Source organism: Solenopsis invicta, chromosome 15 (genome assembly GCF_016802725.1).
Source record: "Solenopsis invicta isolate M01_SB chromosome 15, UNIL_Sinv_3.0, whole genome shotgun sequence".
Classification (NCBI taxonomy): domain Eukaryota; kingdom Metazoa; phylum Arthropoda; class Insecta; order Hymenoptera; family Formicidae; genus Solenopsis; species Solenopsis invicta.
The window spans coordinates 1,125,817-1,141,572 of record NC_052678.1 but is presented as its reverse complement, the minus strand read 5'-3'; the positions used below and the strand labels follow the sequence as shown (position 1 = coordinate 1,141,572).

Below are 15,756 nucleotides of genomic sequence, written 5' to 3'. Positions count from 1 at the left end.
TTGATCACATTTCTGATCCAAAACTCCGAAATGACAATGTCAGTGTTCAAAATGTCAATTGAAACGTGTCAAGCAGGGAGGGTAGGAAATGTGATATGAACTCTGCTTCGCATGGAAAGTCAAAAACCCATTAAAATAGTAGAGAAAGAAAAGGGATAATAAAATACCATTTTGTTTTTTACAAATAACTCAGTAACTATAAACACGACACAATTCTTATCAACACCAGTTTGTTAGCCATAGAGTTTCACCAATCATTCTACAGACAGAAATTCATCAAATGTATAGAACAAAATTGACAATTTATTGAAGAAGGAAAAAAGACGTGATTTATGAAGTGGCTGGGGGGGGGGCAGGCATGGAATACTAATAACTAATAATATCATAAAAGACACTGTTAATTATAAAAAAATCACAAATTAATAATCCTTTGATAGATGTTACATGTTAGTAGTGCCACAAAACAAAGTTTTATGAATATTTTATAAAATATATTTTATTTGAAGAAAACAATTTTTGAAAATAATTTTTTTTACTTAAAAAATTAGATAAATTGTTATCACATACTATTTGTTTAACATAATTTCTATGTTACTAGTAAACATTACACAACATCTTTCAGCCAGAAATAATAATAAAATCAATGTCAATTTATCGTCGAAATCGTCGAAATCATTGAATCAACGTCGATTCCATTATCATTTCTGTATTCTGGATCTATGAGGTTTATAAAGTCGTAAAAGCGATCATACGCTCGTAGTGCAAATGGTTTACAACCTTTTCACAAAACAATTACAATATAAATCATCAAATAAATTAATATTTTATTTATAAATTTAATATTTTATTTATAAACTAAGTTTGTTTTTAATGTATAAAATAATAATAAAATATTTTTTTATATGGGAATGTATTTTTCGTATTCTTTTCTCTTTTCTTCTCTCTCTCTATCTCTATCTCTCTTTATATTTTTATATAAGGCAAATTTTTAACTTACAATTAGATAAATTGTTATCACATACTATTTGTTTTTCTTTTATACAATATAATCGGCATAATCGCGTTATTTATGATTTACATTAAATAGATCTGAAAGACGAGATCAGCGAAGAAGATCAGAAAAGTTTATGTTACCTGCATTGATATAAAATTCCCGTACGATAATACATATCTATTTGATGAAGAAAATTTAATCTTTGTTTAAAAGGATACAAAAGTACTCCAAATTACCGACATGTACAGCATCTAAATATCTTCAAATTGGCGTTACATAATCACAAAAATTTTTTATAGAATTGAAATACGCGTAAAAAGAAGAGGTGCTTAGATAAATTTTACAAGAAAGTCAAAAAGTTAATAAATTATTAAAAATTCAATCGTATAGCCGTCACCTAAAATTAACTTTACCTTAATATAGAAGTTGTGTAGCTCGTACGTACAAAATTAAAGCACCTTTCAGAAAACATTCACGAATAACACGGACCGTGTGAATGTTACGATTGACCGCCTAACAAAAAAGATATCCTAATGTACTTTTACTGCATGTATATTTCGTTCAGCGAAGCTGAACTGTTAAAGGCAGTAGTAATGATGTCCAACAGTAGTTGATAAGTCTTTTCACAGACGGCAAAATAATTAAAAAACTAAGACAGATCTACGCGTTGAACAAAGAGCGATAGCCTGCAGATTACGTTCAAAAAATAATCTACAGTATCAACGTCGAGGAAGTTTTTCGGTTACTATAGTACTATATACTTTAGGCCGGTATTCATAGCCGATTCTTATATTTAAGATCATCTTAAGTATTACCTTAAGATGCCATCAACCAATCAGAGAGCTGTATTAGCATCTTAAGACGTTACTTAAGACAATCTTGAAATAAGAATCGACTATGAATACCGGCCTTAGTAACCAAAAAACTTCCTCAACGTCGATACTGCAGATTATTTTTCGAGAGAGACCAGGCTATCGATCTTTATCCAACGCATAGATCTGTCTTTGTTCTTCGATTATTTCACCATCTGCGAAAAGAACTATCAACTATTGTTGGGCACAGTCACTGCTCTGTTTGCTATTTATTTACATACAATAAGCGAAATTTGTACACGTACAGCTGTTTAGGAATTAAACTTTTTGTTAGTTTTTGAATGGAATGACACACAGTCAGTGTTGTTTGTTAGAGTTTTTTGAAATCCTGGGTGTTCTCATTTCATACATACATTTCATACGAGTTACAGAACGTCAATAAATGACAAAAATTAACCTTGGTTGACAGATCCACAAGCCAAAAATAAATAAATTTTTTACTTTTTGTACCATTTTCTCGTAAAATTTACCAACCTAGATTTCGTTTTGGTGCGTACTTTTATTCTGCAAAAAGATTTTGTGATCTACAGAGCCAATTTGAAAATTAATGAATACTGTAATGTGTCGGTAATTTCCGTCAGTATAGCATCTTCTTAAGTTTTTGTCTTTAGTAACGCACAATAACTGTCTTGTGTTTCAAGTCTTAAATTATCAATAGAACCTCTTTTTAGTTTAAGACTTGAGACACAAGACTGTTATTGTGCGTTCCTAAAGACAAAAACTTAAGTGATAAAACTTGTCTTAAAATTGTAAGTCTAGCATTCTGCTGTAAACTGGCTTGCCAGATAATGTTGATATTTCTATAAATTTACAAAATTAAAATTATTTTCTGATACAAATTACTTAAAAAGTAATTGTTTAAAGAGATTTACCAGTTTCATTAATTAATTAAAATTGTGTCTCGACATAAAGTAATAGTCTCATGAATTGAAGCTATAATATATTGCCGTGATGTCATAATTTTAATTTATTACTGAGAATTCTAATTTTATTTACATTATTTTTCAAACAAATTTTTGTATCCGAGTAAATTTTTTTATGCAATTAAAAATTAAAACAGCGCGCGACCAACCGTGGTATTGCGTATACCGCTCGTATAGACGCATAGAAGAGGATACCGAGATTCTCCATAACATCATGTCGTTTCATGTCTTTTCTCTCGACCTAGCGTCAAGCGAGGAGGATGCACTGTCGTAACGCCCCCACCACTTTCTGTCCGATTTTTGCCACGTTACTCAAAACACGTACGTGCACGACTTCACGTGTGTGCGGCAGCCGAGCGTCAGCGCCGAGGAACATTTCTGCCAGTGCGTGTACTTATTATAATAAAAAATAATGAAATAAAATCAAAATAAAGTACTACATATTGTTGTGTGGCGTAATGTAATAACCATTGACTATATAACTATAAATTTCCAATTATCTCCCACTTTAATTTCCTATTTTCACAATGCTTTGCTGTGAGGTTGTACTGAAACACTCTGTATAATAAATGTAATATTAAATCAGATAAATAATATTTGCACATAATTGTTGAATAATTGTGTCGATTACATTGATGTGTCAAATATCAAAATTGTCAAAATGTCAAACATTATCGTTTTTTAAATTTAAACGATTAAAGTAAGATCGGCCTATAAAGACCTTTTTGTATTATTACTAGAGATTCAATATTAATGTAGATAGAATATACACATACCGATTACATTAATTTGCGAAAATAAGCATTTTTTTCTGCGGATATAATAAGATTAATTGTATGTCACTACCATTATAAAAAAGTTCACAATTTATAGCTTAAGAATTATACCAGAAAATTAATTTTTATTCGCGGCTTTTAGCATGAAACAGAGAAACAGTCGAAATTTTTACAACAGTATTATTAACTCAAATTTTATTTCACTCGCGATGGTTTGTTCAATATGTGTACGTAATGATATATTTATTTTTTTCTTTTAATCTTTTTAAATAAATAATGTATATATGCCACATTTAATATTCAATTTTTAGTAGTGAATAAAAATTGTTTCTATCAGTTAATTCTATGCGAAGCGGCAAAGAAAAGTATATGTTTACAAAGAAGAAATCGAAAATAAAATAGATTTAGAAACCAAAATCATCGTAACATTTAAAAAATAAAAAGTTTATACTTTCATGTATCACGTTAACAAAATTTAAAGAAAAATTTTGCTACGGGTACTATAACACCATGAAAACCTCAAAGTCGTCGTTATTTCTTTAACGTCATTTTTCTCAAAATGTGATAACTAAATTTGGGCAACGGATTCGTGTTCAGCATGCAAAAGTCTATAAAAATCACTCACAATTAGTCTCCGCAAAAAAATGTCCATTTTCGCAGGTTAATGTAATCGATAATGTGCATATTTTATCTACATTAACCTTTAAACGGCCGGCATTGGACCTATTATAATTCCCTTAAAAAATTCCCGAAATATTGTACTTATATCTTCGATACAACCTATATAATTGAAGGGTTAAACGAGCCCGTCGAGGACGGGCGAAGTTCAACCCTAATTATACGAAGCGTCTCGTTCGAAGATGATAACACAAGTGTAGATGTCAGTGTACTTGATATCTCACAACGTTTTAGAGCGTAGAAGAAAAAAGGGATGGCGCTACCGGCGGTCTTCCTGCCAGGCCGCCGGTCCCCCGCGCCATCCTCGCCATATACTTTGGAGGATTAAGAAGAGTTGTGTTTTTTTTTTTTTTTTTTTTTTTATGATCCTGTGTAATACACCTGGGTTAATAGTATTGGGGTGAGGAAAAGGATCATCTTCGAACGAGACGCTTCGTATAATTAGGGTTGAACTTCGCCCGTCCTCGACGGGCTCGTTTAATCCTTCAATTATACTACGCGTCTCGTTCTCGATGATAACACAAGTGTAGATGTTTAGCGAATATCACAACTCTGAATCTTTATTTATTTACTTTTGCTAAAAAAAAAAAATAATTTGTACAATCTATCCCTTATACTTAGAGGGGGTAGGAACGATTTTTTCGGATATCTGCCTTAGCATTATAATCCGCAAACGAAATATAAAATTTAACTTATCCTAAAATTGCCCGAATAAACTCATCGTTCGAAGTCTGTAACGGCTTATTATAAAACTTAAAGAATGTTTGTGACTGAGCAGACCAACCTGCCGTGCGTCTTATTGTAGTTACGTCTACACCTTTTCGGAACGCAGTAGATACGGCCGCATGCCGTGTGCTGTACGCAGAAAACTGCTTTGTATCTATACCGGCTTTGTTTAGCAAAGCTTTAATCCAGTGCCCAATAGTTTGTGCACTTACCGCACCATATGGCTTTACAGTAGCTATTAATAATCTTGTATTATTGTTATCCCTAAATTTTTTGGTATATTCTAAATATTCTAATATAGCTGATGCTGTACATAACTTTGGCTTTTCTTTAAAATACGGCAAATAAAGTTCTGGCTGAAACTTTCCTGGCTTAGATGTTTTAATTAAATCTGGTATTTTTATAGTTAGTCCTTCCGTTGAGACATGAATATTTTCAACACGAATCAGCGCTAATGTTTGCAGCCGATGTGCAGTCGTCAATGCTAATAACGTCGCTATCTTTTCTGCTATTTCCTTAAAACTTAATTGATTTAGAGGCGGGAGCTCTTCAATATATGTCAACACTGGGGTAATATCCCATGTTGAAGCATACTTAGGTCTCACTGGGTTTTTCTTATAAATACCTTTTAGAAACCGTGCAATAAGTCCATCTTGCGAAATATTGTATAATGAAATAAGAGCAATCGCCGACCTGGTGGTATTTAAGGTGCTGTAACCTGCGCCTTCTTTAAACCTTTGAGTTAGAAACATTAAAATAGACGTAGTTGTTGAGTTAAACGCATCGAATTGGTGTTCTACTGCAAATTTCATCCATAGTTTTAAGGCGTTTTCGTATTGCTTGAGGGTTGAAGGTGTTATAGAGTTTACCATGATGTCCACTGAGTCTTCTGTGACTCCTTTTTGCAGAAAAGCTTTCCTGATAACTGCCCTGCCATTAATGACAGTTTCGTTGCCAATGGATGCGTCCTTTGCCTACAAGGAGATAATAGAAGCTTCTTACTTGGAGGAAATATAAGAGGTTCCGATGCTAATAATGATTTAAATAATGGAAACCAAGGTTGACTGATCCATAAAGGCACTACAATTGTGCCTTCCGCTTTGTCTAAAATAAACTTTCTTAATGTTTGCAAAATTAGAGAAAAGGGGGGGGGAATGCATAAATTTCTTTGTTTTCCCATGATATTGTAAACGCGTCTACACACGTCGCGTCCGGATCCGGAAATCTGGAGCAGAATTTCTTGCATTTTTTATTTAACCTTGATGCGAAAAGATCTATATCAAATGGTCCGAAACTTCTTTCAATTTTTTTAAAGATTTCATCCGATAGCTCCCATTCGGTATCAATATTAGTAATACGCGACGCCGCGTCTGCCTCTATATTCTCACTAGACGGAATGTAAGATGCCGTGATCCAAATCTTTCTCTTTTCGCACCATTGCCATATTTTCCGGGCTAGTTCGCTGAGGTGAGGAAATTTGATTCCTCCCGCTTTATTGACATACGCTATTGCAGTTGTATTGTCCAATCGTAACAGAATTTCGCACGAAACCAATTCGGATGCAAAGCTTTGTAGCGCAAGAAAGGCTGCCTTGAGTTCTAAATAATTTATATGGCACTTTCTTTCTTTTTTACTCCAAAACCCGCTGATTCTAACATTGTTACAATAAGCGCCCCAACCAGTCGTTGAGGAATCCGAATATATTTCCATATTAAATTTTTGAACTCTAATCGGATTATAACCTAATGGTACAACTCGTTTCCACCACTGTAAGTCTTCTATTGCCGCTTTCGTTATATGCATTTTTCCTTCAAAATCGTTATTATTAAGTATTAATGCTAAAAACTTTTCCCTTTCCAATCTCTTAACATATACTTTACTGTATGCCATTGCCGGGCAAGCTGCCGTCAAAGTACCTAATAATTTTGCTATGTCTCGAATTCTGTACCGTTTTCCTTCGTAAACTTGGTTTATCAATTCTACAATTTTAATTTTCTTTTTATCTGTTAATTCTAAACAAAAGGTATTTGAATTAATTTTAAAACCCAAATAAGTACATTCTTGACTAGGTATTAGGGAACTTTTCTGATAATTTATAATAAAACCTAGATGTTCCATTAATTCTTTAGCATAATTAATATTACTCTGACAGATTTTCTTGGATTTGTGTATAAAAAGTATATCGTCTAGATATATTACTGTCACTATTCCCCGTAGTCTTAGATGGTTCATGACTGGTTTCATCAACTTTGTAAATACATACGGACTGGTAGAAAGCCCAAAGGGGAGGCAAGTGAATTGGTATAGCTTATCAAGAAATTTGAAACGGAGAAATTTTCTATGATCTTTGTGTACAGGAACTACGTGATAAGCATCCTTTAAATCTAATGAACCCATAAATGCTTTTTGTGTCATCAAACTCTTTACTGATCGAATATCCTCCATTTTAAAATGTACTGTGTCTATAAATTTATTTAATTTTTTAAGATTAAAGATAAATCTATTCGATCCATCTGGTTTTTTAATAAGAAAATATGACAAAATAAACTGTTCCCTAACTTCTGAACATTCTTCTATGACTTTGTTAGTCAACATCGTTTTGATTTCTAATTCAATTTCGGCTAATTGGCTTTCTGAATTATTTTTGCTTGTTGGGATTCTACGTTGACGTAGAACTCTTTGAAACGGAATTTTATATCCCTTTAACCAACTCAAAATATGTCTATTCGACGTAAGAGCTGTCCAATTTTTTCTATAATTACGCAGGCGTCCTGCTATATTCGTTACCCTTATTTCTTCGACGATGACCGGCTCGTCGTCGTCTGACTGCTGGATTTCTTTGATGAGTGCGTCGCTTTCTGATCCTTCGGTTTGAAACGAATCGTATTCCTCCGTTGATACGGCCTCTGCTGGTATCGTTGATAACCCACCTGTCGATATTTGACAGGTGGGAATCTCGCGTTTCCCTGATTCCAAGGTCTTAGAGATTGTCGCAAATTTGAAGTTTTTTCCGGAGCTTTAATATTAGCGCAGGCTTTTTCTAGCGATTTCGCTTCTTTTACTTGCTCTCCAAACTTTTCGCCGTATAACCATTGATCTGATTTTGCTGCTTCCAATGTTGGTTTTACTGCTTTATTCATCAGAGGTGTAATGAAAGCCTTTCTTGATAACGATTGTTGGTGATAAACCTCGGTTAACAGTTGTCCCACATCACATAGATACTTTGTAAATTTCTCCTGATCTATGCCTTCTTCAGGTCCTTCTAGCAGCATGGACACTGCCGCTGCTAATGCTGCAATGGCCGATCCTACACAATTTTGCGTTTCGGCAAAATGTTGATCTCTCTTAGTCGCTATTTCCGTTAAGGCAGGTAATATTTCCAAATTTATTTTTGGGGTTTCCGAGAAAAGGTCCCCTTTTCTCGGGTACATCTCCAGGATTGCTTTTTTATTCCCTTCGGGCAATCCATCTCTCATCCATTTCTGCCATCTAAGTTGTAATTCGGAATGGAACTTTACTTCGATCAATTTTTTTGCATCTTGATCTTCCCCTAACATTTTCGACATTTCCTCGGAAATGTTTTCTTTTTCGGCGAGACTGTTTGGAACTGTGTCCGCATCCGTTGTTAACTCCACTTCATCTGTCCTTGATAGGTCAGTGTTGTTTATAATTACTTCGCCTGTAATATATGCATACATATATGGTAAATACTCACCATAAGATGGCTAAATTATGGTTATGTATCATAACCTCTGTCGTAACCTAATAGATTTCGACCCTCGCGACGCCTATGGCATTGTCGAGCGCCGAATTTTTTGTTCATATTGAACGTCTGCGTACTATGACGCCTCGAGGGTTCGTATGGAATCCTCGAGTGACAAGAGAAGAAGAGGAAGAAAAAATAACTTCCTGGTGTTCGTCTTAATATGTTTGCGTGTTATAACGCTACCGGCTTCGTATGGAGTCCGGCACTCTAGGATTCGTATGGAATCCTTGAGCAAAAGGAATATTTTCCTTAAACATATTTTTTGCGTACTATGACGCCGTCGGTTTCGTATGGAAACCGACACTCGAAGATTCGTATAGAATCAACGAGTAAGACGAAGGAACTTCTCATTATTATTTTCGTATGGAAACAACAATGATCAACTTACTGGTTTCCGGAGATGATCGATCTGAAGCCTTATGCTTTTCCCGTGCCTGTATTAACGTCGTAATCACCGTGGTGAGGTTATCTACTTTTTCTCGTAATTTTTCGAGCTTTTCCTCGGTCGCATTACGCTTCCTATCATCATTCCTTGATCTTTCTCTTGATCTTGACCTTGAATGTTTCCTTTTCTTCGTTTTAGACATTTTTGCGAATTTGTTTCTGAGATTTTCTACGCCACACGTTCTGAAATCTCGAGCACAACAAAACAATATGGCGAGGATGGCGCGGGGGACCGGCGGCCTGGCAGGAAGACCGCCGGTAGCGCCATCCCTTTTTTCTTCTACGCTCTAAAACGTTGTGAGATATCAAGTACACTGACATCTACACTTGTGTTATCATCGAGAACGAGACGCGTAGTATAATAGGGAGTCCTCCGTAGCGTCTATATTTAGACTTTCCGGCCGTCTAAAGGTTAATATCCAATCTCTAGCAATGATAAAGAATGTTTATAGGTCTATCTTACATAATGACTTTTATCGTGTAAATCAAATAAACAATAATAATTGACATTTTGATAATTTTGATATTTGACACATTAATATGAACATAATTATTAAACTATTAAGTGCAAACATTATTTATCTGATTTTATATTATTTTTATTAAATAAACAGAATTAGTTCCTTAATAAAATTTTCAATACGTTTTTACAATAATTTCATTCTTATTAAAGGCATTAGATTTAGTGCGCCTTAAACACATTATCATCCGTGAGTGCGCGAAATTTTAGCCCTTTTATTCGTAATCTTTAAACTTTTTCCTCATTTGAAAATTGCTATAGTTTCGACATTTTGGTATCAGAATTTTCGTCTTAAAATTTTTCAAAGAATCTGTTACTCAAATTACTATCATCAGTTTTGGTACGTCCTGTATGTTAACAGATATTTTTTTTATTTGTCCAAGAATTTATTTATTTTATTTATTATAGAAAATATCGTAATCACAGAAAAAAGTTGACATACAAATATTAGAATTTGTGAAAACGAATAAAGTACTATTCCTGTATATGGATAAATATTATTCATTTTTACCACATTCAATTTCTTTTTATCCATATACATAAATCAAGAATTTAAATTAAAATGAATTAAAACGGATAAAAAAAGTTTTAATAAATTTTTTTTTATTCTTGTTTGTTGAGTAAGAGATTATATCATTTCTGTTTCCGTCATAAATAATAATTTCCAAGAAAAAGTGGAATGGAATCATTTTGATTGGTTAGCTTCTGCTGTGTATGTGATTAGATTTCTCAGTAATTACTTTTATGGATTCCTGTAATTTGCGATCTGTTTATTATTAAAAATATAAATGATTATAATATATGATTGTCATCTCATACTCAGTCTCTATTTCAAAACGGAAACTCTCTCTACATAGAACTTTGACTCTCGCGCGCCTTGCACATGCGTTCTCGCTGTGACTCTAAGGACCTAAGCAGAATGCTTGACTTACAATTTTAAGACAAGTTTTATGACTTAAGTTGTTGTCTTTAGTAACGCACAGTCTTGTGTCTCAAGTCTTATACTAAAAAGAGGTTCTATTCGTAACTTAAGACTTGAAACACAAGACAGTTATTGTGCGTTACTAAAGACAAAGACTTAAGAGGATGCTATACTGACGAGAATTACCGACACATTACAGTATTCATTAATTTTCAAATTGGCTTTGTAGATCACAAAATCTTTTTGCAGAATAAAAGTATGCACCAAAACAAAGTCCAGGCTAGTAAATTTCACGAGAAAATTGTACAAAAAAAAAAAATAAATTTATTTTTGGCTTGTGGATCTGTCAACCAAAGTTAATTTTTGTCATTTATTGACGTTCTGTAACTCATATGAAACGTATGTATGAAATGAGAACACCCCGGAAAAAATTCTAACAAACAACACTGACTGTATGTTATTCCATTCGAAAACCTAACAAAAGGTTTAATACCTAAACAGCTGTACGTGTACAAATTTTGGTTATTGCACATAAATAATGGCAAGCAGAGCAATGGCTTGCCCAACAATTTGTTTTCAACCTAATTTGAAGGTCAAATTCATTTTTTTTAATGGAAATGTATATTTTTTATTACAGAATCTTATCCCATACAGCACAGAAAATTGCAGCAACATTGCAGCAATGTTGCAATGTTGCAGATTGCAATGCAATATTACGGAAACATTGCAAAAACATATATTAACAATATGCCTGCTACATCTCATTGCATATGCCAGTAATATTCCAGAAACATTGCAATATCATAATTTTTTAATAAAATAATGGCAATAAAGAGCCAAAGCAGAACATTATTCACGTATAATAATATATTAATTTAACTCATCAATTAATTATTCATTATTGTTAATTATTCATTAATTATTCATCCGCATTTAGCAAACTAAGGTCGGGCGACGTTACTAAATTTTCCGCTGAAGCTCTACATCCTCTAACAGAACAATCGTCCATATGTCGACTGTAAGTCGAGTCATTTAAGTCAAACTTTTATAGTTGACTGCAAATCGACTTTACATAGACGTCTGTAGACATCCATCAAATGTTGATTCTAAGACGTCTAGAAAAAAGCATGCGGTCCCGTGGTGCTGTGTGCATCATAGTATTGTTGAGAAACATGAATATTCCCATACAACACAGAGAAATTGCAGAAACATTGCAGAATGATTTTATTAAAACATTGTAATATTGCATATTAATTGCGAAACATTGTTGGAATATTGCAGCAACATTAACCCTTAAACGCGTAAGTGGGTCTGAGAGACCATATAAAGTTTTGAACGCTTGCTATGTGAAGACTGAATGAGATAGGAGGTTCGGACCAAGACGTAAAAAAAGTTTGAAATCTCCTCTTTCAATTGATATAGTTGATCAACTTTTTTGGTCAACTAGAATTCGAACGGCACGGCAGCAAAGTTTTGTTAGAGTCAATGCGACCCATGTAATGTGTAAGTGAAACTTTTTTTGTATTTTACATAAAAAAACTGGACAAAAAACGTTCAAACAGGTTTGTGGATGTTACTCGCATATACTCTGTTTAAAGTTGGAATACTCTAAAATGTTGTAGAAAAAAGAGTTTTTCCGAAATATATCATGAAACACATCAATTTTCAATTTTAGACACGATTTAATCAAAAATTCCTCATATTCGCCTTGTTACATAAGTACATTTTTTAATAGAAATGACAATAATATAATTTTTTTTAAAGTATGACTCTTTAGCTTTAAAACTTCGTATTGTAAAGTTCTTTAAAGTTTTTTGTTGCAAAGATTTTTTTTTTTAAAGTGGATTTTTAGATGCCCAAAAATACCTCATATTCTCCATGTTACATAATTATACTTTTTAAAAGAAATGACTTTGCCAAATTTTATTTTGAAAGTGTGACTCTTTAGCTTTAAAACGTCGTATTTGAAAGTCCTTAAACGTTTGTTATTGCAAAGATATGATTTTTTGAAGGAAAAGTGGATTTTTGACCAATTTCTCATTTTTGCTTAATGGTTTTGCTTTCATAACTTCACAATAAATTATTTGTCGGCAATGCCGATTATGCAGTCACATTCCTGAAATTTTGAACTTTTGTTTTATCAAAAAATCGTAGAAAAATATTGATTGTAATCAAAATTATAGCTTCTCAAAGTTGAAAAAGTCTTCCAAACCCAAAAATGTGTTCCGTATTTTACAGGATCGGTGTGTTTAAGGATTAAGATGTCCGTTTTATGAAATATTGCATTAAAACATCCTAGCAACATTGCAATGTTATAAATTTTTTCAAAATATTCACATAAATATTATTACACCACATAATTCCAATGAACAAAATAATATTTGTGTAACATTTTAAAAAAACATTTTTTGCAAAAAAAATCTCGGGAATTTTTTTGGGGAAATTTCCAAGCTATTACCCATCCAAGTCGCGACTACGGTGAACGTTGCTTGACCTCCATGATTGCTGCGAACCAATCCCTCATGATGCCGTGTGGACATTTTATGCTAATATGTGTATATAACTGGTAGATCAATATACGTTACCGAAAAAATGAAATATGTATAATTAAAGCACAGTATTTATATAAACAAATATAAAATTATAATTTTTTTTTTTACTAATTTCGCAAATGCAGAATAGCATTTGAAATAACTTTTCTGTTATTTGTTTAAATAAGAATGCAATTAAAAAATATATATCAATATAATACAATAATTAAATTAAATATGAAAAAATTTTTATTAAAAAAACAATTAAAAAATATTGTTTGTTCATTGGGACATAGATCGAGGTTTCTTCATATATGGACCTATATTTCGTCTAATAATGCACAAATATTTAAAAAGGAGCGCGCGTCTTAAACATGCCTTGACACTCAAGGGCGTCCGCAGGATTTTTTTTTAGAGGGGGGGGGGTAATTTTTTTATCCCAAAATGTTATACATTTCTTTGTTTCTTTAATCATATACACCTTTTTATTAAAAAGTTTTTTCACCGCGACAAGGTAGGTGTATGCAGAGAAAGATTTATTATATTTTTATTGTTTTTTATTTAAATTTTTACACTTTATTGAAATTTTTTTTAGTAATTTATAAATATTTTATACTTTTTTTAAATTTTATTGCCTATTTTTTATTTTAAAAATTAACAAAAAATGTATTAATGTTTTTAAGTTATTTTTAATAATTTAAATTTTTTTCTTTTACATATCATATATTGTATGTTTTGATATTAAAGTTATGTTTTAATTTTATGTTGTATTTGTGTTAGAAAATGCAAGTGCAATTCTCCTATCATCGAGGGCAAAATCATCTATTATCTTTTTTATAAATTCCTGACCTTCTTTTTTTATTCGTTCTCTGTGTACACTTAGCATGCAAAGGTCGCTAATACGATCTTGGCGCATTGTTGATCGTAGCCAAGTTTTTACTCGCCGTAATGTACTGAAGGATCGTTCAATGGTGGCTATAGTTATTGGTAAAGCTAAAGATTTAAGAAGCAAAGTTTCTATCTTAGGTAGAAATTTTGCAGCTTTAATCATATCTTCAGCTGTAGATAAATCAGGGTTTGAATTTACTATTTGATACTAACACGTTTGTCTTCTTTTAACTTACATTTGTAAGTCTTTTCGATAGATTGAAATATATCGTTACATTGATCGTGATCAACTTTACGTAGTTCTTGTGGGTAGATATTAAAGAGCTGAAAAACGATGGTATTTTCTTCTGAAAATCTCGTATTTAATGAAGTTTTAATTGAGTCAATATACGGTAAAAATATTGATAGTTTATAATAAGTATGTGGGTCATTTGTATTATAATTTGCTCTTTTCGTCTGCTGAGTAGCAGTTCAAGGTATTTTTAATTGAATATCAAGCTTCGTGCACAAATCCTCACATTGTAAATATGTGTAAAGACATCACTCTGTCGATCGTGATTTAATATTGCAACCAATTGTTTAATATGATTTTGAGCATCAATTAAATTGATGTCTTTATCTTGCAATTTATGCTTAATTGGTTCCAATAAAGTTGAATATTTGGAAATAATAAATAAACATATCACAAACGATGGCTTTGTGGCAGCACAATAGAACATATAGGACTTAGTTTTAGCATCGCTTGTACTATTCAAAATTTTATCAAGTGTACTATCCAAAATTTTTATAAATCCCTCTTTAAATTTACAAATAGATTTATGTTATTTACACTATCGAGTTTGACAAAGCATTGGAATTGAAGGAATTAATTGTCTTCGAATGTTACTCTCCCTGAAAAATTTAATTATTTCTTTGATTGTTCCAATTGCGTTTCGAATTTCTGGTAGTGCATTCAAGTCATTGACTACTAAATTTAATCTATGTGAGACGCAATGGATAAAATTAATATTTGGGTATTTGCATTGAATGATGGCTTTTACTCCATTTTCTTTTCCTGCCATGGTTGAACACCCATCATAGCCTTGACCCACACATTTTTCCATATTTAAATTTAATTTTTGGCATTGTTTAAAAATCACATTTGCAATGGAATGAGCATCAAATTTTTTTAATGCAACATATCCCAAAAATTCTTTATGCAAGGTCAATTTTTCGTCTTGAAAAAAAGCAAATCTGATTCCAAATGAAAGTTGTTCGACTCCAGTAATATCTGCTGTTTCATCGGTTAAAATTGAGAAGCCTTCGGATGCATTAGCTAATTTCACAATATCTTTAGTAATAACTTTTTCGCAAATGTTGATTAGTTCATATTCAATTCTCACTAAAGTGTATTGAGCATTCTTTGCCCCTTCTAAATACTCTTTTAAAATATTATCACCAGATTCAATTCGAAACTTCAGTAAATCTCTGAAATTTCCTTCATTCGATTTTTTACCGCGGAATAGAAGATCATGTGTACCACAGAAGACAATTGTAGATATAATAAGCTCTAGTTTCTTTCGATTTATTTCAATTAATTTAGCTCTGGAATCAGAAATTTGATTAATAATGCTTGCTTGTTTATTTTGCATAATATGAAGAAAATTCGTATCATCTACAACAGCATTTATATGCCATTATGATTTTTCGTGATTATGTGCAACTTCGTAGAACTTT

At 32.3% G+C, this 15,756-nt stretch overlaps 2 protein-coding genes across 2 annotated transcripts; both read right to left on the bottom strand.

Moving 5' to 3' along the window:
• Positions 1-4,935: 4,935 nt before the first annotated feature.
• LOC120359674 lies at positions 4,936-7,414 on the bottom strand. The gene is made up of 2 exons (XM_039458035.1): positions 6,170-7,414; positions 4,936-5,943 (listed from the first exon to the last, which is right to left on the bottom strand). Exons 1-2 carry the CDS (start codon positions 7,412-7,414, stop codon positions 4,936-4,938), a joined length of 2,253 nt encoding a protein of 750 aa, XP_039313969.1.
• On the bottom strand, positions 5,810-9,583 carry LOC120359681. Its single transcript, XM_039458055.1, has 3 exons — positions 9,124-9,583; positions 7,757-8,648; positions 5,810-5,943 (listed from the first exon to the last, which is right to left on the bottom strand). The coding sequence occupies exons 1-2, from the start codon at positions 9,320-9,322 to the stop codon at positions 7,759-7,761; spliced, it is 1,089 nt and encodes a 362-aa protein (XP_039313989.1). The 5' UTR covers positions 9,323-9,583; the 3' UTR covers positions 5,810-5,943; positions 7,757-7,758.
• Positions 9,584-15,756: the final 6,173 nt, after the last annotated feature.

Coding starts and splice junctions, on each gene's coding strand:
- LOC120359674 (XM_039458035.1), bottom strand. CDS start 7,414: ATGGAGGATATTCGATCAGTAAAGAGTTTGATGACACAAAAAGCATTT. Junction 5,944..6,169: donor CGGATCCGGACGCGACGTGT/GTAGACGCGTTT, acceptor ATCTCCTTGTAG/GCAAAGGACGCATCCATTGG.
- LOC120359681 (XM_039458055.1), bottom strand. CDS start 9,322: ATGTCTAAAACGAAGAAAAGGAAACATTCAAGGTCAAGATCAAGAGAA. Junction 8,649..9,123: donor TCGATCATCTCCGGAAACCA/GTAAGTTGATCA, acceptor CATATATTACAG/GCGAAGTAATTATAAACAAC.